The following is a 27,961-nucleotide window of genomic DNA, read 5'->3' on the forward strand; positions in this document are numbered from 1 at the left end:
AACTATTTTGTTTCCCCATGTGTATCACTTTACATTTACCTATAATGAGTTTCACCTGCCATTTTATTGCCAAATTTCATAAAGACTTTCTGAGATTCTTGACGATTGGCCATTGCCTTTACTATTCTGAATAACTTCATATCATCAGTAAACTTTGTAGCTCAATGTTCAAACTCTTTGCAAGGCCACCCATGAATATGGTGAACAGGTGAGGATCCAGCAGAGACCCCTGCAAAACCTTACTGGTAACCTGGGTCCATTATGAGGATCCATGCCAGGACTCTCTCATTTGTGACAGAGATGAGATGTTTGTTATGCAAGGTAAGCTACTTTACTACCTTTTTTACTTCCTCATCCCCCAGAATGCTTATTTTAGTTAAAAACCAGAGAATGAACACTGGCCATCACAGCATTTTATTCTGTTATTAAAGATGACAGAACAGAGGAGTTCCTTGTGGTAATGTTAAAGTTTCCAGTATATCAATGACAAAATGAGAAGTACCACAAACCCCAAAGGTAATTTCCTTAAAAAGGAAAGCAAGAAGAGGAGAAATAGCAGAAGAATTGACTGATATCCAGACAGATAGGAATATTTTTGCCATCCATCCTCCCATATGAATGACACAAAGAATGATGGGCTGGCACATGCACCAGGTTCAGTGGAACTTGTGGATATAGTTATTGAAAAGAGAAAGTATCACGACATCTGGCTGTTTATTATTCAGGTTGTTCCAGCGCAGTTTTGTCATGTGCTTTGAAAGTATTTAAGGTGCTTGACGAGATGCAGAATGCAACAAAAACAACTCGGGAATTTTCTAGTCTGCAAAATTTTATTAAGCAACAGCTGGACAACTCTTACAACTCCAAATCATCAAGGAAAAATAGGGCAATCAGTCCATCTCTCAATCATGTAGACAGTAAAGAATTTGGACAAACCACATTTTTATAGGGAAACCAATAATGCTTTCTAGGCACCTCCTGCAAAATCTATTACACAAGATACATAAAAGGAGAGGCAGATCAGGGTAGTTTTTAAGTACAATGGAAACCAGGTATACCATGGTATACTGAGGATGAAAAAAAAAGAAAAAAACTTGAGATTCCAAAAAATATATTTAAAAATAGTATAGGTATGTAAAAGTACACAAATTGTGTACCAAATTTTCAAAAGCCTTAAGAAAAACATGCTGGGCTTGCTAGCTTAAGAACGCATGCACCTGCATGACTATATGCTCATTAAATTAAAAAAAAAAAAAGAAAAAAAATCCAAAATCATGTTCAAAGTTATAGTACCAAAATAATGCATTTATAAACAAATGCAACTCCCCTTCTTTTTCAGGAAACACTACAGTGCCTTTTCAATCAAATGCATCCCCATGCTATTCCACAACACCTTATATTTTATCTACAATAAACAACGAGATCTTGAACAGACATACCCTTCCCCAAACGCACAACACACAAAAATAAAAAGAAGCAGTGAATGCAGAAATAGTGAAATGAAAGGCAACCAAAGGCAAAACATGTATCAAGCAAACAAAAGAAACAAAGGAAAAATTAGGAAAGTTCTGAACAAATAGCTTGAAACAACATAGGTAGGAATTACAAGCTGAGCACTATTCTGATGAAATACTTGAAACTCAGGTGTCTGCACACTGTTCAAAAATGTTTCTCTTTTATTATTACTTTAATCTTCATCCATATCTTACACCATCTACTTGGCCAGTAAGATAAACATTCCACAAACAGACAACATTTGTCAGGATTCAGAACTGCTGAATCAGATCATATTTTAAAATTTGTAATAATGTAAACTGCAGGGCAAGGATTAAGAATAAACTGACAGGCTTTAACATCATACCATCTAATTTTTTCATTGAACGCTCTGGATAGGTAAGTATTTGGTGTTTTCATTTATTTAATTTTAAGTTTCACAAAATCTTGTTGTTTTGATCCCGTAGTCAGCTCTGGGTCAGCAAACCTGTGCACTTGCATAGAGCTCCACAACAATCAATTTGCCTTGAAGCACAAATTTCTCATTATAGATCCATTTGCAAAATCAAAAGTTGAAGGGTGAAGTTTTTAATTTTCTTAGCAAGAATTGCTTCACTGAATCCTATTTCATTCTTTTATTTGGTTAATTGCTTTTGTCTTAAAAATCTAATTTTCTAGACGCAGCAACAATCAAACTGCCCAAAGAAATTATCTCTTGATACATCTTCAGTGATATCAGGCAACACGCAAAGCGGAGTCTTTTAACTCGATTTTTTAAGAAGAAAATTAAATAAATACAAAGATAAAATAATTCACATAGCCCATTGTTCACAAGCAGTAATTAATCTTACTCCTTTGAGAATGGTGCACATAAATTCCAATCCTGCAAAAAGGACATGTGGTGCCTACCGGCAGATTACTCCTGAGGGTAGCAGGACTCTAAATTGGTATTTGCTGCTGGAGGATTGTGCTTGCCTTGAAGGTGAAGGGACTCTAAAATGAAAAAATTCTTCTACCTGAATTTTTCCATTTTTGTCAGCAGTATGATAACATTTGCTTTCTTATACTGGGAAAACCATTATGCCAATCTCTAAATAACATAAACAGCTTGCTCTCCTGTGATGGAATCCTAGAAATGGGAATAAAAGGCAAAAATCTGAATTACTACTCTATGGCCAGGATTTTACTTCTAGCATTCTTCAGGGGGGTTATACAGAACTGTCAATATAGTTGTTGGCTAATGCTTTATAATTTTCTTAAGTGGATATATGGGTCATGTAAGTCATTCTTACTTTATAATCACATAATAATGGGAAAGTACATTTTGGGTTGGATTCTACTCTTATGTATCTTGGTGTAACCATGTAGCGAGGCTAGAAGTTGGCTCTCTGTCAGCATGCCACGCAAGTGAGTCATCTGTTACTAATCTCCAAGTCAGATTTACTGGTCTGGAGTGGTTTGGGCTCTGCAGAAATGTGCAATTTCCAAACTGTTGCTCTGGGAAACACATTTTTAAAAGCTAGTGAAAACTTACTCTGTCTTCTCTCCCCTTTCTCTCAATCAAATCAGTTTTTGCACTTGTTGCTCTCTTCATATGAGGATTTAAACTGTTTCTGACAGGTAACAGGGCACCCAGATAATATAGGATCACACACATCAGGCCGCAAAAAGCAAATGCACAGAAATTGTCTGAGGCAACAATCAGGCAAGCTCTGAAATCTGTTTGGAATCTCTGAGAGGAGACTAAACAGACACATCAAGAAAAGCCTGGACCTACGGTAAGTCTAGGCTCAAGGCTTCAGCGAAGTCAGATCTCTTTGTCTGACACCTGTACACCTTCATGCATCTTCATAAAAACAATGGAACAAAACTGGAGAGAGAAACGTGGAACTGTTTTACTTGTGACTGCATCACAGAAAGTTTATCTAACTGAGGTGAACCTGTGTACAGATTTACTGTCATACAACCAATATTCAGGCAGCCCATGACACATGTTACTGCTACCTCTGGAACTGAGTGCAAAATTATTAACGTGATAATTCCTTTTTTTACTCTTTTACCCCCATCCTTCTCATAGTTTCTTAGGGTGTTGCAGAAACATGATATTCTTGCTGTTTCAAGCTAAAATTTGCTGCTCCATGCATGGTGCACTTCGTACCAGACTAAGTATCCATTTTTAGACTCTGTTAGGAGCTAGATTGCGAGGATATCAGCCATATTTTTTCAAAAGAATCAAGTTCTCTGTTGCATCCCTTTGCAACTCCAGTGGAGCAGATGCTGACTTCAAATGGCCACTGGCTGGCATCGGGGTTTTCTCTGCCCAAAGCTGCTGCAGCCCAAACCCCGTGGCAGCTGCACGCTGCTCTTGGAGCAGACCTAGAAGGACGAGTGGAGGAATGCCTGCTCCACCAGGTCTCCGATGGAGCATCTTGAAGAGTCAAAGCTGCTGCAGGCAGCATCAGGGCTCAGCTCCATCAGCTCTGTGCAGTGCTAGCTCAGATGCCAGAAGCACTATGGCTGTGTTGGAATCAGCTCAGCCCAGCTGAAAAAGTGTTATTAGTCTGAGCAGAGGAAAATGTATCTACTGCTACACTATTCTTGTGCTAGCTTATTCCAAGCTAGCTTGCTTGCATCTCTGCATAGCACTGAATTACGCCATTGCCAAACCCTACTAAACTATGCAATTAACTTTTTACAAACTGAACCTATATCGTTATACCCTCTTGTATCACGTAAGCCACCTTATTTTATATTTCAAGAAAAAGCACTGTACTAAGAAGAGGGAAAGCAAATCAAGCCTTGTGTTTTTAAAACCACTCCCAACTGAAATATATAGTTAGAAACACAGGAGGAAAACTGTGAGGGACAGATTTCTGCAGGTCCCAAAGAGGTCATCTACACTCTTTGTAGTCTACACAGTCCTCCATAGCAAACTCACTGTGTTCAGCTGCCAAAAAAATATTTTTGCCTGCCTGCATTACGAAATTTTGCATACTATCCAGCAAAAACAGGTCCTTCTATATGCATTTTTAACTTCTTGCAGCAAAACATACTGCTAGCAAACAACTACTTACAAAGATGCTCTTTAAATATAAATAAGAAAGTGTGTATAACTCACTGATACATAGTAATAAAATAATCCCTAAATCACTTATTACATTACGCAAGATAAATAATTTGTCTTTTGGACATTAACAGGAAATCTGCATTAAATTATCTGTAAAAAAACACTCAAAACTCCCTCAAAAAAACCCCCAAAACAAACCCAACAAAAAAAAACAACAAAAAACCCCATAAAACCCCTAGACTGTCACAATTATTGCACAACTAAAAAAAAACTTTGGAAAAACATACTTAACTACTGGGAATTACTGTATGTACAAAAGAACTAGGTATTTCTGAACACTTTGCTACATTCTTCCTAGAAGAACTTAGTTATCTACAGAAAACCTGGGTTTTACTAATGAAATATAAAATGTAACATCTATCTTTTGGCTGAATGCAACAGCAATCTTCAGGATTTAAGTGATTGGGGGGGGGGGCTTTTAAATTTGTTTCCTATATTGTATCTCAATGAAAAATAAAACAACTGTCACTTTCACTTGTTCTTTGTATAATTTAGGATCCAGTTGCACACTCAGACATTTACGTAATTCCCATTCCTTTCATTAAAATTCTATATATTTGAGAGTATTTTCTCTAATACTGGGTATTCTCTACGCCATTAAAATCCTCAATTAAAGGGACTCTGTTATTTTCAAAAAGATAAAAGATTATCTTATCCTATAGCATGTTCTGACAAGTAAATGGGAAGGATGTTGGAAATTGCATTTATTTTCCTAATTTATGATCATTATTCCTTGTGCTTTGCTGAGGCAGAAACCAGGTCTATTCTATGCCAAGGCTCTTTGTAAGTGCCATCAGAAGGATGCAATCATGGCCTGGGCCAATGAAACCAAATTACTAACTCTGCTACTTGTTGTATCGGGTTTCATTTCTTGGTTCTCCATCAGCATAAAACTGCTGATAATTGGAAAAATTTGGCAATGAACCAAGTGAAGAGGAATACTGTTCCCTGGAAGGTTAAAGAAACTGCATGCAGAAGTCCTTCTATTTAGATTAGATTTTGTTCATTAAAAACATTCATGTTGTTTCCATGTAATAAGAATTTGGGCTTAAAACTACAGGTGATGTTCCTTCCAGCTGAAGATTTCTAACATGTGACTGAGTGGCCCTTCCCTCAGCAAGCAAGCAAGCCATGGTGTGTTTCTTCTTTTACGGTGTTCAGTGTGTGCCTGTTATACTCTAATTAGCATTTAACTGGTTAACACAGACCTCAGGGCAGGTGAAGACTCTCATCAGCCAACTTTTCTCCTTGTGTATTGGAATCAGTGGACTGAGAATTCAACCCACTGTTTGTATAGCATATAACTCAATATAGACAAAGGGCTTAATAGTGCTTCTTCCACAAAAATCCCAGGGAAACACTTCCATTGATTTTAAAGGGACCAGAAGCAAATCCATTTTGGTTCCTCTGTTCCACACACATTAGACATGCAGGCACTCAAACTGCTGAATAAATCATGCACGTGAGAAAGAATACGAATGGGCCCAGACAACTGATGGAAATTCAACAAAATTAATTAATTAAAGCAAACAATGATCTGCTAGATGCCAAGGGGAATGTTGTGCCTGACCACTCCTGCACGCAAGCAGAAGCTGCTGAGCTTTGGGATAATACAGGCATGGTACCATCTACTTCCCCTTCCTTCCTTCCTGCCTCTGCTTCCTCTCCGAGGAAATCACGTTGCAGGTGTTTTTTCCTGGACTTACCCTGTGGGACATTACCTCTGGATGATCTGCCTCATCATCTCCCTTGGCAGCTCTCTGAAACCCCACTCTGACTGGCATTACTCCCTCTGTGCCATACAGCTCCAGAAGCCTCAGCAGAGCAGAAGTTATAAGCTCACTCCATGTTGAGAACTTCTACTACAGCTGGGTCTTATCTTATGCGATACGTTCCTCTAGGACGAATCAAGTGCAACACACATCTGCCCTACCATTAGGATTTAAGAAAAGCAAAGAGGGAAAATCACGCCTATTCATCTTAAGTTATACTGAGTTTTTCAAGTAAGAAGTTAAACTGTGGATGACAAAGACAAAGCAGCCATTGACACCTCAGCCAAAATATCCTTCTCAGTGTGCCTTTCACTTCAAAAGAGTAATTTCTGAAGGAAATCTGTAGTTACATTTTGTAATCTAATGTCCAAGTAATTACACTAATAGTTTTGGGTTTTGTGTATTACTGGAGAAACTACTTCCATATAAAAACATATTCCATAGCAAAATGCAGGCAAGGAGGAAAGAGAGAAAGCAAATAAATATGTGCACAGCACATGGACAACACAGAAACTCTTCTGTGCAAGCAACCCTTCTGAAATGATCAACAGGTCTGCATGTCCACCAGAAAGAACTGCAGACAGAGAGTCATGCTACAGTTATTAAGCCTTCCTCTAAAACACTCCATGTAAACTTTGGCTTCCCACTCTTATCTGGAGCATTATATTCTCAAACCACAGTCACAAAGACTACTCAAGTAGCAAGGTGATAAAAGGGATGATTCTGTCCAATTTTTCCTTCCTCTTTCAACTCATTTGTTCTCCAGCCAGCCATGATGTTGTTTCCTGTAATGAAATTGCTTTCCTGATGAAATTGCTTCCTGCAATGACTTGCTATACTTCTGACTCCTTCCTAATTCAAGCACCAATACACTGTTGTAGAACTTGATTCATACTGATTGCTAAGAAGACTGAATACACTGGGCCTTCTCATTCACTTGAAATACTTTGTTTATAAAGTGTAAACACATTTAAATGAGGAGCATGTACAGGCGTGGCCTCAGAGGTACATCTGGTAACACTGTACCTCTCCCAGCTACAGGCCAAATTGGAGAATACTGCTGATCAATATGGGCAAAGAAGCAACGCTCATTACTATTTCCTCCCCTATTTTCTGTCACCTACTGAAAGATGTTTATCCCCAATAACAAAAGAAGCAATGCTTGTAATTATTTCCTCCTCTATCTTCTGTCACCTACTGAAAGATGTTTATCCCCAATAACAGCACACAAAACAAGCAGACATCAACTTCTTTGATACAGTGGGTTTTTAAACTACCCATTGGTAACAATTGTTTCTCTTCTGAATAATACATCATTATTTATAAATTAAACATTGACCTACATAAGCCTCCTTGGAACTTGTGGTGCTCAGTTATTATCAGAGATCAGAGAAGAAACACGTGTCTTCAAGTATTATAGCTTCTTTTTTTTCTTTTTTTGCTGCTATCACTGATGTTGTAGTAGTAGTAGTAGTAGTAGTAGTAGTAGTACAAACTGGACCAGAAAAAAAAGTTATGTTCCCTGTTTTAAAAAGAACAGCATGATATAAGGCAGTCTATCAAAAAGAGCAGTCTTTCTTAATCTCCCTATGAACTTACATCAGCTACTGTAGCAAACACGGCAGAACCACCACAACAAGCCAAAAGCCACACTTCTCCACGTAACACTGAATGGCTCTCAACCCTTCGCTCTTTCTGAGACCCAGCACAATGCTTAAAAAGAAAAGAAACACCTGAAAACAAACAAACGAACAAACAAACAAAACAGAAAACAGCCCCCCACCCTCCACCCCATGACTGATTAGAGTTAATGCCCTTCCATTGGGCACCAAGAGACTTTTCCAGTTTTACTGCCTTCTTCGCTCCCAGGCACCTCTGCACACCTAAAGCAGGCTGCCCTGACATTTTCCGGTTTGGACGTTATGAGAAGGTTAACATTTTCCTCTCTCCAGTCTCTGCTTGTTCATTTGAGGCGTTGAGTCACATTAGCCAGAGCAACAGCAAAGGCTTGCACTGCAGAAAATGGATACTGAAAGTCCAAAATGTAAGCATTGCCATCAATCCTTCCAAACTGCATCACCTGGGAAGCAGGGGAAGAGGAGAAGGGAAGGAAAAAGAGAACAAGGTCAAAAAAAGTGAACCACAGAAAAGGAACCAGAAAAGAATAAAAGTAAAATGTTTTTCCTCCTTTGTAAGAACACCTCACCTCCTGAGCTAATAGGAATGGGGCTACTCACAGAATGGGGTATGATGCCAAAGAAGAGTAAGAGCACTGTACTATTTGTCTGTATAGAGTATTTGACTGCAATATTTGACTCTATAGAGTAAATTGAGCTTTAAAACATGCTACACTATACAGCACTGGTGTGAGTAGATAGTCACCAATTACTTCAACAGATGTGGGTTACACCAGCACCATGCTTCCTGCAGGAAAATACCATTCTCTCCCTTGGAGAGATCCTATCATCAGCCCATCAGGAAAACAGATTTTGTTTTCAAAGAAAGGAGCCTTCAGGGAAGGGGAATAACCAGTCTCCTGATTCTAGCACTTCATAGCTGGTAAGCTGTATGTTCTTGGCAGTTCTGTTTTCCTTTGCATAAACTTCACTAGCACATAATTACACTGAGAATGAATTAGCAAAGGGGCAGTGGGAGCTGTTTGAAATGTAAAGTAAGGCTAGTCAGGTTGTTCATTGTTCTTCCGCAGGGAATATCTGAAGTTGGGCCTATTATTACTGCTTTTTCATTTGCTTCATCAGAAGCCCAGATCATATTTGCTCTACAGTGAAGGTCCTTGAGCTAGAATGGAGGCTGTCTGTGCAAGTTGAGTCAGGCTTTGTTCCCCCACCAATAAAACCTACAGCCGGGTGATTTTCCACAGCTGTCCACAGACACATACCCACAGCCATTTAACTGAAGAAGAAAGGGGTATAAATGGCTCTGATCATTGCCTTTTTAATGAGCTGTTGTTACAAACAAAACCAAGAGACTACCACTGGTCATGCATGTTGGATATTTAAGACATCTAACTCCCAAGTTAAATCAGAGGGAGTTGAGAGCCTTGATGTCTTTAATAAATCAAAAGTGACTTACAGAGATGGGACAGCTGGACAAGGAAATAAATGTGTCTACTGAGTCTCAGTCCAGTGTCCTGCTGATTGGTACCACTTAATAGCCTGGGTTTGGTGTAGTACCATCCCACGTGGGCCAAGGTGAGAAAGCCTAAAATTAAATGTTCTGATTTTTTGAACTATCCACAGACCCCCTCTACCCCTCTACTCCTGGGTGGTTCAGAAGCAGCCCAGGAGCACTTTGTTCTGGGGACGGTCAGTGCCTCCCTCCTCTAGCATTAAGAACCAGCCCCAGAGGCCTGGTAGCCCACAAGGGGAAATTTTGGCATGGAGGGAACCTAACTGCCCACCCATCATCTCTGCCTTAGCTCTCTGCTGACTGGCTGACCTTTGTAGCATCGCAAGAAGGGAGCAGTGTTCATTCAGCTACCTGCCATCCACAACCACCGACGGCAAATGCAGCTACTGTTAGGGAGATCTGTTGTGTTTATTACAAAACCCACCCAGCTTCAGCAGTGAGAGCCAGTGAGACTAAAGGAGGCCCTTATTCCCATGTCTGACTGGAGTAAGACCAAACATACTCTGTACGTTTGCTTTACGACTGAACTTCAGCCTCCATTCTGAATCTAGACCTTTGACAGCTGTTTTTTATCAACCACATGGCAAAGCTTTTTTTCACAGAGCAGCTAACACAAATGGGAGGCACTCGGCCACATGAGAGGCAGAGCTTATTTCTGGCACGGCTTTCCTACCTCCTGTCCCCCACACCAGCCCACGTGTGCCACCCCCTCCTACCTGTCGTCCTTCCAGCTCAATCTGGAAGTTTTTTGCCGACTCCTGGGTCACCCGCCCTCCAAAGTCCAGCTGGTAGACTTGCGTCGCCTCATTCCACAGTGGCTGTTTGTTGGCCATCACATACACAAAGCCCTGGCTCCCCAGCCTCCCATCCTCCTTCTCGCTGGCCTTCCGGCACTTGAATTCGTCCAGCTCACTGGCTGTCCTCAAACTCCTTTTGGTTTTCCAACCCTTTTTGCTGCCCTGGCTCTGGTTCATCAGTTCATCCCCGCTGATAAAAAGCTCTGGCTCGCTCTCTGAACTGTCCTGAAATTCGTTCGTCTTGTTTAGCTTCTTGGACTTCAGCTGGTCTTTCTGGCTCTTGACTTTCTTCTTCTCCCTCCCCAGCCGAGGGCTGGATATTAGCGAATTGAAGTCGGTCAGCGTCCTTGCCTCCTTTTTGACCTTGCCCTCAGTGATAGCCTGCATGTTTCCTTCCTCAGCTCGACTGTCCAGGCGCTTCCGGCTCTTCTTGCCGAATTTGTCCGTCCTTTGAGGAACAGGGCTTTCTGTCAAGGAGAGCACCTCCTGGAATGTGTCTGCCGTCTCCACCATTACCTCTGTGCCCACGTGGCCCTGCAGCTCTGCCGGTGGTGGAGACATCACTGGCTTCTCCACCACGAGGAGCGGCTTGGGGGGCAATGTGCCCTGGGGGTTCTGTACGGGTGGGCAGGTGCTGTAGGAGCTCCATGGGTGCAAGGCGATTGGTGGCAGCTGTAAACTAGAGCAGGCGCTACTTCCCGGGTACATGGGTGGCAAAGGGCAATAGGAGAGGTTGGATGGATAACCTGGCTGAAGCATGACTGTGGGCTCTTGCTGTGCAAACTGCGTTGGGGCCAGAGCTTCTTTGGGGGAGCAGGGGGGCTGCATTCCCTGAAGGGGAGGGGCACTGTAGCTTCCTGGGTAAGGTACTCCAACCCCATAACTTGTCTGGAAAGTGGCAGTGGGACTGGTTGGAGACTTGGGGGAAACAAACGGCACTCGAGACATATCCAGATGTTGAGCCTGACCGATGATGAGAGGAGTAGGTTTTAGAGGGTTGGGCACTGAGCTCTGAGATGTCCTTTCCTGAGGAACCCATATCTCTTCACTCACCATAGGGTCCCACTGGTAGGGCGGTGGCCGTTTTACACCAAGGGCAGCCTCTGTCAAGGCCATGGGTATGTGCCGTATTGATTTCTCCACCGGGCAGTGCTGAGAAAGGGCCTCATCCTCCGTAAAGGCGGAGTTGATATAATCTGCTCGGTCACGGGAATTGTCAGGCGGGCTCAGTAAGCTGTAGGAGGACTGGGAGGCCAGAGGCGAAGTACTGACAGAGTGAGCGATGACAGAGCTGTGCTGGGAGCCACTCCCTGTGCTCAGATCAGGTCTCATGCCACCAATACTGGAAGTGCTGCTACTCGCATTGGCACTAGTGATGTTGCCTACGCCACCAGTGCTCACGTTGCTGCCACCACCACTGCTGCTGCATTGGCTGCAGGTGTACAAGGCAGTGGGTACTCTCTGCTGGTACTGCGCTGTCACAACGCTGCTCTTGGGCTTCGGGGGAAGTTGCAAGGTGGCTCTCTGACCATCCACCAGCTGAGCCATTTTCAGGGCTGCCTCTCTGCTGTTCCTCCGCAGAGTTGCATGAATGATACTGCTGTCCAGCCGCTGCGTGATGCTTCTGCCCTGGGACAGCTGGCTGGCGATGTCGGGGTAGGGCGGTGGGTCCCCAGTTGGGATGGAGTAACGGGGGACCGTGAGCCTATTCAGGGTGGCACTGGCGCAGGGCTGCTGCATCTTCTTCTCAGCGGCGGTGATGCGCAAGGTGGCGGAGCTGCCAGGCCCCGGCAGGGTGTAGGTGCTCTGGGCACAGAGCATCCTGGTGCGAGGCCGGCACACCTCCTCCACATTCCCACTGCTGTCGAAGGTTGTTATCCGCTCGTACCCCAGGGGCGTCTGGTAGTGCCCTGCCGGGTAGAGGGAGAACTCCCCCTTTTTCAGACAGAGATCGAGGGGTGGCTGTGGGGGGCCGGGTGGGGGCGGCGGGGCGGTGGTTGGCGCGGCAGGGATGGTGCCAGGGTAGGGCGGCGGGGGGTTCATCTTGTTCAGCTGCAGCTCCTGGGTGGCCCCAAAGATGACGGTGTCCCCTTCCACCAGCTGTGGCCCCGGCCGCGGGGCCTTGGCCTTGGGTGGGGGCTCGTGCTCACGGTCGCTGTGGTCCCGCAGGTCGGCCAGGGCGATAGTGGGAGGTGCGGGGGGCGGTGGGGCGAGGGCAGGGGGCACGGGGGCAGCACGGCCGAGCTCCCCCCCGGCCAGCGCCCCTGCCCCAGGGCCAGGAAAGCGGCCTGGCACCCCCGGGAAGGGCCCCACCCCCTCGCCCCCCGCTTCTGCCGGTGGATTGGCCAGCACGTCCAGCTGCACGTTCTGATTGGCCAGCAGCGACTGGACCAGGCCGATGCTCTGCGTGGGCGACATGGCCTGGGCCGAGCTGTGGATGGGGGCGATGGGGATGTTGACGGTGCACGGCGGGCTGCTGGCGGGGGCGCCGGGGGCACCGGGCACTGCAACGAACAACACAGCGTGTCATAGAATCATAGAAATGTTTAGGTTGGAAAAGACCTTTAAGATCAACCTTTAAGAACCATTAACCTAGCACTGCCAAGTCCACCACTAAACCATGTCCCTAAGCACCACATCTATGCGTCTTTTAAATACCTCCAGGGATGGTGACTCCACCACTTCCCTGGGCAGCCTGTTCCAATGCTTGGCCACCCTTTCAGTAAAGACATTTTTGCTAGTATCCAGTCTAAACCTCCCCTGGTGCAACGTGAGGTCGTTTCCTGTCATCCTATCACTTGTTACCTGGGAGAAGAGACTGACCCCCACCTCACTACAGCCTCCTTTCAGGTAGGTGTAGAGAGCGATAAGGTCTCCCCTCAGCCTCCGCTTCTCCAGGCTAAACAACCCCAGTTCCCTCAGCTGCTCCTCATAAGACTTGTGCTCCAAACCCTTCACCAGCTTTGTTGCCCTTCTCTGGACACGCCCCAGCACCTCAATGTCTCTCTTGTAGTGAGGGGCCCAAAACTGAACACAGTATTCGAGGTGCGGCCTCACCAGTGCCGAGTACAGGGGCACAATCACTTCCCTAGTCCTGCTGGCCACACTGTTTCTGATACAAGCCAGGATGCTGTTGGCCTTCTTGGCCACCTGGGCACACTGCTGGCTCATATTCATCTGGCTGTCAACCAACACCCCCAGGTCCTTTTTTGCTGGGCAGCTTTCCAGCCACTCTTCCCCAAGCCTGTAGCGTTGCATGGGGTTGTTGTGGCCCAAGTGCAGGACCCAGCACTTGGCCTTGTTGAACCTCATACAATTGGCCCCAGCCCATCGATCCAGCCTGTCCAGGTCCCTCTGCAGAGCCTTCCTACCCTCAAGCAGATCAACACTCCCGCACAACTTGGTGTCATCTGCAAACTTACTGAGGGTGCACTTGATCCCCTCTCTCCAGATCATTGATAAATATATTAAACAGAACTGGCCCCAACACAGAGCCCTGGGGAACACCGCTTGTGACCAGCCACCAACTGGATTTAACTCCATTCACCACCACTCTTTGGGCCCAGCCATCCAGCCAGTTTTTTACCCAGTGAAGAGTACACCCGTCCAAGCCATGAGCAGCCAGTTTCTCCAGGAGAATGCTGTGGGAAACTGTGTCAAAGGCTTTACTAAAGTCCAGGTAGACAACACCCACAGCCTTTCCCTCATCCACTAAGCAGGTCACCTTGTTGTAGAAGGAGATCAGGTTTGTCCAGCAGGACCTGCCTTTCATAAACCCATGCTGGCTGGGCCTGATCCCCTGGTTGTCCTGTACGTGCCGCATGATGGCACTCAAGATGATCTGCTCTGTAACCCTCCCCAGCACCGAGGTCAGACTGACAGGCCCGTAGTTCCCCAGGTCCTCCTTCCAGCACCTGCTGCCCCATGGGGGAACATGCGCCCTGGCCTCCTCTGCCCCAGGGGCCCCTCACACGCAACGGTGGTGGCGAGGCCTGAGCTGTGGGGCTGTCCTAGCCCCAGGCCCAGAGGTGCAAGGGGCTGTGAGCCTTTGCTGACTGCAGCGGTTAGGCAAGTGGTTGGGTAACAGGCACTAAAATAGGGAATTTTCCTGAAGCAGTGTTTCACATATTTTTGGGTTTTCTTCAGCACTTGTGGAAGACATGCAGGTCGCTAAAAAATTTTTAACGGGAAAATTTCATGGCAGCATTGACATAAAATTCAGAAACTGGGGGAAAATTGTTTTTTAAAGCTAGTTAGAAGAAAGACTGCACGTCTTTTGTACTTTGTCATTCCACTTTACCTTTGACTTTTTAAACTACCTGCTATCTTTATGTACGCGCTTAAGCGCTCTGCTGCATTTGGATGGACTGCTATCAGATCCAAAAATCAATGTATCAGGCCTTAGTTTGAACAAGTAAGCCAGCATCTCCACTGATTCCCATTGTAACAGCTGGTGGTCACCTTGAAAGTAACTTCTTGGGAGTGATGCTTCAGAGGTAAAGTTCAGAGCTTGCTTTCAGCCTACACTATGATTGCCACAGACTTTCACAGAGCAAGAAGTTTACCTGATGAGTCTGAATTACCATTCACTTATCAGCCAGTTTTAACTACTCATACTCAAATCAATAAAAGTTTTGCTGCATCAGGACTCACTAGTTTTCAGGGAAGTTTTTTGATAATAAATACATCAACAAACAACAGAAAGGAAAATCCACTCACAGACCTGTGGCTGCTGCCATCTCTTCTCTGCCCTAGTCCTAGGACCACTAATGTGGCCTCCTGGCTTCCTCTAGGGCTGCTGCTACCTGATGGTGAGGCACAAAAAAGTCCCCGCTGGCCCAGGCTGACACCCTCTAGAGCCGGTCAGGTGACACTGTGCCATGCTGAACCAAGCTTCAGAAGGAAGATGAAATGATGTTCCTCAAGCCTGCTCTGATCTGACAGCAGTTGTGAGTTTTGACTTGGACGTTTGTTGTCATCAACAAGAAAAAAAAAGTGGAGGAAAAGAAAAAGAAAGTTGAAGACCTGCACTGAAGGCACTGTATAGTATGTAGTATAATGTCCCCAGACTCAATGAGCTTAGAAAAAAACTGGAGACTACAGACAACAGTTGGGAAAAGGGAAGTACTATCACTTGCGTGTAGTGGGTATACTAAGCAACCAGTAACGCAAAAAGAAGGAAGATGAAACAAAGAGAGAGAGGAATATGATGGAATGAAATACAGACAAAACTTACAAAATTCTTGAAAGAAGATTTGTAAGGAAAAGATGTGAGGAAATAGATGAGAAGCCAGATGGGAAATGTAAGGGGAAGATGTGAGGAAACAGATGGGAAGCCAAAAAGATTCAAGAAGTGGGTACTGTAGTCAGGGCAACTTCAGCATCACTGTTTGGACAGGCTGCAATCAGAAATGTGAAAAGAAGCAAATGTATATAGGAAAGTTTTCCCCACGTGGTGGTGGTGAACAAGGGACAGTGAGGCAAGAAGCAATTCTGATGATTTTAAGCAGGAGCATGGAGCTTGCTCAATTGCTTGCAATTCCTTTTGCAAAAAGTGGTGAGAGTGATTCCAACAGAAACTACCACTGAAAAGCTGGAGCACAGCAGGGAAGTGAGGACACTGGAACCAAGTACAGGTGCAGAAGTCAAGATAAGAAGGAACAAAATACAATAATGAGGGGAAAAGGTAAATACTCTATTAAAGCCCCCAAGAATCTTGCAGATTCTTTATTAGTTTTCCTGTATAGAAACCATGGAAAATTATAAGCAAGTTGCATCAGCAGGTTTATGGGAGGAAAAGAGACTAGAGTAATATCCAGGATCCTAGAGTCATACCTAGGATCATTTAAGTGTGCCAAGTTCTGTGGAGACCTTTGATTTCCAAGACCAGATCAGGCAAGAGATCCATTAGTCAGGACTCCTCTAGCCACTGCCCAGTTCCTAATTAATTTCTAATTAAAATTCTAGTCACCTACCTATGCCCTATAATTATATTTTCAATAGCATTAGGCTTTTACCAGCATCAGTCACGAACGTGATAGGTGTACAGATAGGTCTGTGGCTATGCTGGCAAATTTTTATGGTAGTTCTGTTCGTTCCTTTAAAAGAAGACTGACAGCTAAACTTGACCCTAAGGCAGCGTGGTTCTGTGCACGGCTGGCAGGCCATGCTTTCATCCTGATGCCTGCAGGTTAGCAATTTAACTGCTAGAGCTTGAGGTTTAATTGTTAGCTTGGCTTGAGCAACCCAGAATGTTGCTGTCATGGGTATTAAGAGCCTTATCAAACAAAATCTCATTCGTCACGGTGTTGCTTAATATCCCAAAGTGTTTAAATCCAATGTTTTTTTCATTTCTCCAATGGTTTTTAATTGATTTGTTTGCATAATTTGCAAGTTAAATCGATTCACTGTCCATTTGCCTTGCCACATCTTTACTGACTACATTAAAAAACACCTGTCCCAAGAGTACCTCACTATTAACATTCCACTGCCCAAGAGCAGCTTTCTACTATGTTTTCTTTAATCTATCACATAATTATTACTTATACTGCAATATTCTTTCCCATTACTATATGGCACTTTTTTCCTTTATATGCAGGCTTTAAGAAAGGATATCCCCAAAAATGTTTCTGAAGATTTAAGTCAGAAATGAATTTTCGGAAGAAACTATAAAGAAAAAAGTGGACAAGAAGAGGAAGGCTGTTATGGAGGACAGGGTAGTATGATTCTTTTACTAGCCTTCTCAAAGAGCTGTAACAAAACTCTCTTAACAATTTTCCCTACATTTATGTGGTGTTCACCAACCTGCAATTCTGAATACCATTTCAGCTCTTTTAATAATATAAAAGGAATTGATATTGCAGATCTAATCCAATTTTCAGGAAGGGATGCAAAGACTTTATATTAGCTTTTTTTTTCTATTTAATTTTTGTACTACTTTCTGTCAGCTTGGACCATGTTTCATAATAGAAAATGTTGAGTGCTTCCTATGCATAATACATATGTGATCATCAATGTCTCTATTATTTTCTGCAGATCCTACAGGTGAATATCATGTAGACATCAACAAGGCAAGCCAAGCCCCAAATCATGAAAGACTGGCCTCCATTTTAAGCACACGAATATTTCCTTGCAAGTCCAGAGGACTACCTGGATGCTTGGGTCAGACACAAGCTTTGGTGCTTTCAGCAGTAAAAACCTTGGTCTGAAATAATGGGAGTATTTCCATTTATTTCAATAGACTCTAGCACAAGCTTTTAATTGCTTTGCAGTGCTCACACTCCTTCCTCCTTAATGGGTACTGGCATGATGGCCACTCCTGTACTTCCAAAAACCTGTGACCTGGCAACAGGAATCCCTCACTGATGTGAAGATTCTGAAAATGTATTAATTTATCTTCTTGTCTATTATTTGTAAATTTTATTGGCATGTTTTTTTTTTTTTTTATTGGAGAAGGTCCTGAGTATTTCCAATCCTTTTACCTGCCACATTCACATCACCTGCATCCAAGCCTTCCCTGCACTGCTTGAATCTTCTGCTACCTTACATCTCAGTGAAATGAGAAATTCTTCCTGATCCCCCCTGTTTATAGACTACTTTACTATTTTAGCCTCTCTGTAAGACTTGGTATTGATAAAAATCAAAATGGGCATTTATCACTTCTCAAAGGGTGGCTGAGTTTTACGGGAACCTGCTCTCCAGCCCAAGCTCCTATCAGCAGGTTGTGCCTTGCTGCCATCAGGTCACAAGAATGACCCTTTTGGGCTTCCAACACATTACAATTCTGTCCTACAAAGATGCAGAATGCAAGGCTTCCTTATATGGAGAATTCTTAGCGAACTAAATAGAAGATGATTAATTTTCCAATGAACTTGAAACTTATATCGATTATATTTTCCACATATTTTAGAAAACAGTGTCCATAATACATATTAGCCTTATTCTAATTCAGTTCTACAGGACCTCATCAGAGTAAGGGATTTTGATTTGTGTGTTTACCAGAGGGGGCTAGTGACACAACTGATCTGTCCTCCATCTAGCTTAACCTATAACATGGCAGACCTCCAGCTCCTCCTTACCTGGTAAATCATCTTCGTCTTCGCTGAAAACGTTTGGATTAAAGACAGGCAGGTTAATGTAGTCCATTGAAATCTTCCGTACTTCTGGGAGATATATTGTCATCTGCCTGGGCTGAAGATGCAGCAAACTGGTTTTATATATTACTGGAGAAAGAGTATAACAAGAAATAATAAAAAAAATCTGTTACACAAAGAGCATCTAAAGCTGAGAAAGAATCAATTCAAAGCAGACAGAAGGGTTATGACTATTTTTATTTAATGTATTAATGAACAAATGCAGAGATGGGCCATTCTTAGCCAAATAACTATGTAACACTTTGCATGAACAGGATAAAAGAGATTGTTACTTTCAGCTATTTCTCTTTAAATAGAAGCTGCATCTCTGTAGTTAAATAATCTGTAGAAATAATGAATTATTTCTTCTTCTATTCACATCTATTTTTATGGAAGGAAAATAATTTTTCCATTCCCATTTCCTCATGAGGTTCAACAAGGCCAAGTGCAAGGTCCTGCACCTGGGTCGGGGCAATCCCTGGTATCCATACAGACTGGGGGATGAAGGGATTGAGAGCAGCCCTGCAGAGAAGGACTTGCGGGTACTGGTGGATGAAAAGCTGGACGTGAGCCAACAATGTGCGCTCTCAGTCCAGAAAGCCAACCGTACCCTGGGCTGCGTCAAAAGAAGCGTGGCCAGAAGGTCGAGGGAGGTGATTCTGCCCCTCTACTCTGTTCTGGTAAGACCCCACCTGGAGTACTGCGTCCAGCTCTGGAGCCCTCAGCCCAGGAAAGACATGGAGCTGTTGGAGTGGGTCCAGAGGAGGGCCACAAAAGTGATCAGAGGGATGGAACACCTCTCCTATGGAGAAAGGCTGAGAGATCTGGGGTTATTCAGCCTCGAGAAGAGAAGGCTCTAGGGAGACCTTATGGCAGCCTTTCAGTACTTAAAGGGGGCTTATAAGAAAGATGGGGACAAACTTTTTAGCAGGGCCTGTTGCGATAGGACAAGGGGTATGGTTTTAAACTAAAAAAGGGTAGATTCAGACTAGATATAAGGAAGAAATTTTTTACAATGAGGGTGGTGAAACATTGGAGCAGGTTGCCCAGAGAGGTGGTAGATGCCCCATCCCTGGAAACATTCAAGGCCAGGTTGGACGGGGCTCTGAGCAACCTGATCTAGTTGAAGATGTCCCTGCTCACTGCAGGGGGGTTGGACTAGATGACCTTTAAGGGTCCCTTCCAACCCAAACTATTCTATGATTCATTCCACTTTTATAACTCTTCACCACATGATGCTACCAACTTATATGAGTTTAGGGGAAAACTGGAAAGCTCTCAGGAAGGAAATCTGTTGACGGTTACTACACACAAAGAAACCCCTCCTGGCTCAGGAAGTCCCTGGGACCCAAACCATTGGAGACTGGGAGAACATTTGAATGAATTATCACCACACACTCACTCTACACTTATATCCTTCCCTACATATCTGTCACTGATAATGAGAGAATTAGAACAACCTCTGGTCTGAACCAGTAGGTTCTTACACCATCTTTTGACAATCATTGCAAATGCACATCAGAAATTTGTAAGTTACTTGAAAAAAACGTGGCGGGAACTAACCTGAGGGTTCCATAACACTTCATTAAGTAGAAGGTGCCACTGTCTATAGTAGTAGCACTGGTTGTCCCCAGAGTGACAACATCCTGAGAGGACAACTTTTGCCTGGAGGCTGGGCTAGAGAAGGTCCTCTCCCCAGTAGTTGGGACTCCATCTCTTGTCCGACAGTAGTCAATATAGCCACAAAAGATACCTGTTTAACTAATTCTGCATCCAGGGCATCATTATGTAGTCCTGACCTAACTATATAGTGCAACACAAGAAGAAAAAAGTTTTCCAAAGAACTTGTAAAACTCCTATACTTGCATTACTATTTCACAATTCAGAGCTCAGTTCTGCTAGGTGGTACCCTGTTCTTTACTTAGCCTTCTTCCTTTCAACAGGACTATCTAGGAAGAAATGGCGTACACAGAAGAAGGTCAAGAGATTAGACAACTGCTACTTTTAATGAAGGCTACCAATTTACTGATGCTTCAGCAAGAGAACCTTATGATAAGGCTATGCACTGACTTGAAGAATCTGGAGCATGATGCTGTAAGAGCTTTTTTAACATTATTTTGGTATAATTAGTAGCTAAATGACTATAAACATCTGAGTTTTTAAAATATTGCTATTACAGTAACTTAAACCTTGTGATTTTTATAGTGTTCTTGCAAAAAATTTCTTTATCCGTTTGGGCTTTGTTCAGATAAACTGTAAAAATAAAGGTCTGGGCTTGACTGTTAATTAATCTTTTTATTATAGCTGAGACTTTTAACATTTTATTGATCATCTCATTATTGTATTTATAGATTTTAATCTCTTCTAGTTACAGTGAATTTTGTAAAATCTAATTCCTACTGTCCACAGATAATAAGTGCTTTGTTAAAGAAGCCTTTTGATCACTTAAAAAGAATCACATGGCATAAGTCTGTTGTTTGTTAGAAAGAGTTTGACATGCAAAAAATCAATAGTTTACTTTTACCTGCACCAAGGTTAGTTGGTAGGAAAGCAGCCAAACCCACAATTTTAAATTTCGTTCCCCAGATATTAGATGTGACCTGAGCAAGGTAGTTGTGCTGCAAAGCAAAAACAAGATAATTTTCACCTAATAAAATCTGTATCAAGCTCTAATAAAAACCTGCAGAGCAATCAAGCTATTGCAAGTGATAATATAATTTCAGCTTCTCTTGTTTTTATTTTATTGAAACAGCCTAATGTGCCTATGTAGCAACTATTATACACAGTCATTAAGAAGTCTCATTCTGATATCTGAACACCATCAGAAATGATGTATAAAATGGCCACATAGGCTGATTAAAGCTGTTGAAGAACTGAACAACATGATGGCTGCTTAGTAAGAATAGGTCTGTTTCCAGATGCTTGTTTCTCCTGCACAACAAGAGCGTGGCTATTCTGTATTTCAGAAAGTAATACACCCTGCTCTTTGATTCTATGCTTACGAATCACTTTGTAGAACAATAAATAAGACAGAAATTAATTACTCGTAATTACAAACATATTTTTCCTGGAGCTTCCAAAGCAGCTTCCCAAACCACTGCTTCCATGGTGATCAAATTATGGGTCTGAAAGACCAAGAGATTTTCTCAAAGGCCAAGAGTTACGCTGTCAATATCAGGAGCAGGATCTAAGCCTCTGGTCTCCTGCCCTATTCAAAGGACTTTTGGTCCTATCTACTGCTGCTATGTAAGTGATCCAGAATGTTTCAATATAAAGGAAAAAGTGAGAAGACAGAGCAGAAAAAAACAACTGAAATGAAACAAAACAAAATTAAAAGAACCCAGGCTGATATTAATAAAGTATGTAACCCAGACAGTTCTACAGACTGCTAAGTTTCATTTACCCACAGGTCATGAACACCACAAAGAGCACAAAGTGCTAATTCCTTGCCTTCCTTCCAGTTAAGGCTGTTCCGTGTTCCTGATCTAGGTGAAGATGTCCCTGCTCACTGCAGGGGGGTTGGACTAGATGACCTTTAAAGGTCCCTTCCAACCCAAACTATTCTATGATTCTATGAATTATGAAACAGAGAATATGTGGTCTCTGAAGCAAGCATTTACTTATCTTTGCAATTCCTAGCAAAGCAGAGAACTATGGTGGCATCAGAACAGCTCTGAGAAACCGAGTAAGAAGCATTTTCACATACACTTTCAAACAGCCAACAACATCACCTAGAATAAAACCTCTCACATGGATTCACATTGACAGAAGTTAGTGGTGCCAGGATTTATCAAACAACGCCTGATATTCCATTGACACTTTCAAACGTTAACATTGAACTGGAAGATGCAATTCTCTAGTTGTTCCATCCAGTTATTGTAATTAAATGAAAATTTTTTATTGGCAATCACTGGATCTATATCACAACTTGCTGCTTCTGGAAGGAGATGCATTTGGACTCAGGTCTGCTAACAATGTGCACAATACCTGAGTAATATCTTCTAAAGGAAACTCTCTTCGGGTTAAGCTTGGCGAACCAATAGAAGGTTTCCTTATTGGTAGCCTTGGTGATCTTGATATCTCCTGCGCAGCTCGTGACATCTTTGGAGATTTGCGGGCTTCTATATTGATTCTGCATATAAAGCAATAATTAGAATCATCAACGGGAATACAAAAATGCACAAAATTAATGTCTTTGAATGTAAAGATGTAACAAAGACAACTGGTATGGTGTCCTCTAAGTGACTAACGAAGACTGTAGAGTCTACAGGATGGAGAGTTACAGGTCAAATTTAAAGCTATATAAGGCTTGCAGTAACACACTTGCAGTAACTCTGACCAGATGCTTTCTGATTCATTTAACAAAGCTTACAGCAGTTCTGCCAGATACAATATACCCTCCCCTAATCCATAAAAAGGTGTAGGGCTGAGCTATTTCAGCTATGCAGACTTTGAGCAAAGCCTCAAGAAATGGAGACATGACACCTCAGCTGGCAGATCTCCACGTCAATACAGCAAACCAAAAAATGCAATCCACAAACTTTGTCAGTGCTCTTACTCTAAGCCAAAAGTTATTCCTACTTCCCACTATACAAAGGGGGTCATGAATAAGAGATCAAGCACCTGAAAAAGCTCACTGGTAGAAAAAAAAATGAACAAAAGTTACATTTCAAAAGTACGGTCTTAGAAAACCAAGGACGCAGGATAGTTGTTTTTCCTGCGCCATTTCAGTTTTAGGCTCAGGAACTGATGGTTCTTTTGTCAAGTACGACTGAACTAAAACTTCAATATTTCACACATTATGTTCACATATAAGGGATGCATTTGCTTTGCCTCATACTAGGACAAACTCATAATATAAGGTCTTTGGAAAAGTGTCAGCTGCAGCTAGAAGACATCAGGGCCTCAATCCCATAACATGAAGCTGGCAGATAGATGTCAGTGCCTATGAGAAGCATCACAGACATCAGTGAGGCTCTGTGCTGTCTATGTACATAACGAATATAACGAAGAGCTGGCAGGAAAGAACCAGACGAATAATAAGCTTATTTTGCATATCATTATAGAAGCTCGTCAACCCAGTGTTTAGGAGGATCTGTTTGTTGAGGCTCCCTTGCAAGGTCACCACAGCAGCAGTGCCACCCACGCCAGGATCTATGCCACCTATGCATGGACTTGTGAATTTGAAAATACCCCTGAGGAAATGAGGGGAGGGGAGGGGAGGGGAGGGAGGGAGGGAGGGGAGGAGGGAGGAGAGGAGAGGAGAGGAGAGGAGAGGGGAGGAGAGGGGAGAGGAGAGGGAGGGAGGGAGGGGAGGGAGGAGAGGAGAGGAGGGAGGGAGAGGAGAGGGAGGAGAGGGGAGGAGAGGAGGAGAGGAGAGGAGAGAGGAGAGGAGAGGAGAGGAGAGGAGAGGAGAGGAGAGGAGAGGAGAGGAGAGGAGAGGAGAGGAGAGGAGAGGAGAGGAGAGGAGAGGAGAGGAGAGGAGAGGAGAGGAGAGGAGAGGAGAGGAGAGGAGAGGAGAGGAGAGGAGAGGAGAGGAGAGGAGAGGAGAGGAGAGGAGAGGAGAGGAGAGGAGAGGAGAGGAGAGGAGAGGAGGAAACCTGGGGAAAAAGTAGAAGAAATATCCAAGAAATTACTACCTGGGAAGTTTGGGTGACTTGCTAGCTCGACTGATTTTGGGAGATTTCTTTGCTGCCCAGTCATCACTCAGTTCAATATCGCTGGAGTCCGAGCAGTTGCAGCTGTCAATCACAGTGGAAATCAAGCTGTTTCCATAGATTTCATCTATCAAGACAGGCCCCAGAAAATGTAAGTGCTGCTTCAGAAAACTGATATCAATTACAACTATCAGTCATCAGAAGCATAAATCCGATCACAGGCAACAGTTGAGATAAAACTATGCAGAGAAAATTAACCATTCTTCACCCTGCCTAGTATAAACTCCAAATTTCCAATGGTTCAAACTCAAGTGAACATGATTCAGAGGGGTAAATAGCATTCAATCAACTTCAAAATTGAGACTAAAGAATATTTTCTGCTAGTTAGCAATCCATTCCCCACTATTCAAAATACAAGAAGTTCCCTTTTGTAAAACAGAAGACAGCATGGTATAATTTCAGAGGCTTGAGCCTAGGTCACGCTAAAGATTTTTTTCCCATCAGAAGAAAAATATCAGATGCCACCTTCCATGTTGCATATATAGATTTTCTTTAACTCTTGAGGATTTAATATCTAAAGTATTTCTAAATCATTTTTTATACAGAGCAATTCATTTCTACCTGCTTTTCCATCTGTTTTAGGATCCATGATGACAAACTCTGGCCGCAACTTGCTGATACGACGTCCTTTCAGGATAGGCACCAGTCCCCCAAGGTATTCCAGGTACAGAGTATAACATGGACCACCGACCTCTGGGTCGTCTTCTGTCCGCTTCATCGTGCAGTGAAGCCGTTCATTACCAGCTGTTGGGTAGCTGACAAAATCTCTCATATTGTTTGGGTCTGGGATAGGAGGCTTAATTAAATGAAGGAAGGAAAGAGAAAGTTTCCTATAGGTTACTGTTTTCTTTTTCTGTGGTGACTTAATCCCAATACAACTAACTGAATTTGAACCCAACTCTAACTTGGCAGGTCAAGATTAGCACAGGTTACTGCGTGAGTTATGCAGGACCCACATGCAAGATGGAGTGGCTGTGTATTATTTAGTTAGGTCAAAAACAGCTGTACACAGAAACTAAAACTAGTTACATCAAAAAGGAAGGTTGGACCTGTGGTTAGAGCACTGAATTAGACAACAAACCTGTCTTCAAGTCCCGGCTCTATCACAAACTTCTCTTTTAAACTTGGGTAATGTGGTCAAGTCTAAGTCTCAGAGTATCTTGTCTCTTGCTGGCCCTCCAAGTGAACTTGGCCACTCAGGTTCCCATTCCTGATTAGTATTGGTACATGCTATGCCACTGTGCTACAATGCTGTCAGCTCTGGAAGAAGCTTGTACTTCTTATGTCACTTCCAAGCACGTGGCCCATCTTTGCTGAGGGCCTATTTGTGTGCAGCGTGGAGAAATAACAAGCACAAAGCTCAGGGTGGGTTACTTTGCCTTGCTTGCCAGCACACTGTATTAATCCACGAAAAGCTCAGTCCTAAAGTGGTTGGACTGCTTTTGTCTAGGACAATATAGCCTGTATGACCCAAATACTACTAATGTGTATAAGTCAACATAGTTTCTTTCAAAATGAAAGTACAAGAAAAAAAAGTAGAGGAAAAAAGGAGCCTCCTTAACCTGGCGAGATGGATATGGGCTGAGGACTGATCTATAATGTAGTCCTCAAGCGGGAGGGGGAAGAGGAATGCATGCAGGGAAGAGGGTGCCTTGCCAGGCACTGGAGGCATGGCTGACAATGTAGGTGAGAGTACGTGGCTGGGAGAGAGCCACAGTGAAGTATAAAGCAGTGCTGAGGAGGCTCCAGAAACACCCATGAAACAGCAGGGGCACGTAGCTTCTGGGAACCCTGCTTCAGCCTCTCAGCTATGCAGCCCCGCAACCGCTCCCCACCCCGGCATCCCCTCTAGGAGGTGACAGAAGGGTTGTCGGCAACAATGTGCCCCTGTACTGCCTCTGCCCCTCTGATCCCTGTCATGGCTCCCGGCTTTGCTACAGGCAACTGCTGCGTTCGTCTCCTCCCCTCCCCTTCCCTCCCTTCCCTAACAGCCAAGCAAGCATCACTGATGCTCTAGAAAGCTGCAGGGGTGGCTCTGGGACAACATGGAAAGCATCCTGGGGAGAAGTAGGCATGCTAGAAAGAACTGAGAACCACTGGTCTGTTAAATGCTCTGCATCTTTGGAGATCGAGGAGTTATGGTTACAAGGCATTTTTATTCTTCTCTGGCAAATGAAAGTTTCACAGTCGCACAAATTGCCCTGATTAGCAGTACCCAAATGGAACTGTGCTGAATCATTATTTTATAGGCATAATTTGTTCTCATTTAAGCTGGGCCAACTCCACTGATTTCAAATTAGTTATTCTAGCTCTGCATTGTTTTAACAAGGACCTGAAACTGGCTCAAGAGAATGCTGTAACACATAACACAAAAAATTCGTAACACAAAAATATATGTTTGAATGTAGGGCATTTACCAGCTAATGCTTTGGTTTATAGGCTGTGATAAAGAGTTTGGGAATCCTGAGATGTGACTGAGGGCAAAACCATGAAACAAAGGGGCTGAGCAGATGGCTCTGTTAGTGGTACAGGAAAAGGCATAATATCTAGTTCATTTTTCCATAGCACTGTTGGAGCAGTAAGATTAGCACAACACACTGTTAGTAGAAATATTTGGGCAGCCACAGGTCTTAAGTATAACTTTCCTGGCAATATAAGGACTCATGTAGCAAGTAGGGAGGCAACAGTTTTACCACTGTGAATCCCTCCTATAACCATGATACAGTATTATCATCTGCATGAGCTTCTTCAGAAGTCTTTGTGAGTCACCAGCATATTTTAGCCTTGGGATGTCCTTGGAAAGGCCAATCCCCCATGGAATAATGCAGATCAGCATGTGTGAGCCTTCTTTTCAGATTTTAATAGGCACCAAATGGATCAGTGGGCTCTTGAAGAGGACAGGAATGACCCTTAATCAAGCTTTTAAAATTATAATTATGATAATTATAATATCTTAGAATTTATCCATTGTCGCTTAGGAGCTCCATGGGGGGGAAATCAAGCAACCCTTTCATCTTCCTCACACACACGTTTCTTTCATTTTACCTTGATTGTTGGTATAAAGGCAGTGGTGAGGTATGAGCAGAGCCGAGGGGGCAGGGTCAGTTTGCTGATATCCTTGTCATCCCGCAGACAGCTAGCGATGGTCTGCTGGCACAGCAGCTGCAGACTGGAGACCCTGTGCTCGACTCTGACAACGTATAACGCAGGTCCGGAAGCCATCAGCAGGCGCGAATCCCTGTGACCCCAACAGATGGAGATGATGGGACGCTGCATGGAGAGGAAAAGGATATGAGTTTACAAGAGCCTGTACTTTCTCCAAGATAGTTGCACAGCAAGTGATCACATGAATTCAGCACCGATCATGTTACCCTAAGTCTTCCAGAAACGTAAAAGTGCATGCTATTGCCCACAAAAAGGGAGAAGAACGTGAACATCTGAAATTATCAATAACAACGATTGATGTTTATACAGTCCTTTTTACTCACAAGGCTTAAAGTTCTTCACACAAGGAATTGTCTATCAAATTCATGACCTAGATAGGATAAGTGACTTTAAAGTCACACAGTGTTAAAATGCAGGATCTTTTGATGCCCTATCCAGATGATTTTTTTCAGTCATCTAATCAATCCTCATCCACTGGTAATGGCTCACATTTGCAACTGAAAAGTTAAATTATATGCCCAGAGACACTTAATAAACTAGTGGACAAAACAGTCGGCTTTCTTGTCTTGCAATGAGTCTTCTTCTGCACAGTGTCTCTTTTGAACTA

The 27,961-nt window shown here is 43.3% G+C and overlaps 1 protein-coding gene across 1 annotated transcript in view; it reads right to left on the reverse strand.

Moving 5' to 3' along the window:
• Nucleotides 1-852: 852 nt before the first annotated feature.
• Nucleotides 853-27,961, reverse strand: part of TULP4 (TUB like protein 4) — a 156,650-nt gene continuing 129,541 nt past the window's right edge. Inside the window, exons 10-17 of the mRNA XM_072856027.1 lie at nt 27,235-27,459; nt 24,751-24,985; nt 24,112-24,256; nt 22,460-22,604; nt 20,997-21,090; nt 18,419-18,562; nt 10,260-12,844; nt 853-8,473 (exon numbers count right to left, since the gene is read on the reverse strand). Coding sequence (XP_072712128.1) covers nt 8,357-8,473; nt 10,260-12,844; nt 18,419-18,562; nt 20,997-21,090; nt 22,460-22,604; nt 24,112-24,256; nt 24,751-24,985; nt 27,235-27,459 — 3,690 coding nt within the window. The 3' untranslated portion in view covers nt 853-8,356. The remainder of the gene's footprint in view (nt 8,474-10,259; nt 12,845-18,418; nt 18,563-20,996; nt 21,091-22,459; nt 22,605-24,111; nt 24,257-24,750; nt 24,986-27,234; nt 27,460-27,961) is intronic.

Source organism: Ciconia boyciana, chromosome 3 (assembly GCF_034638445.1).
Source record: "Ciconia boyciana chromosome 3, ASM3463844v1, whole genome shotgun sequence".
NCBI classification, from domain to species: domain Eukaryota; kingdom Metazoa; phylum Chordata; class Aves; order Ciconiiformes; family Ciconiidae; genus Ciconia; species Ciconia boyciana.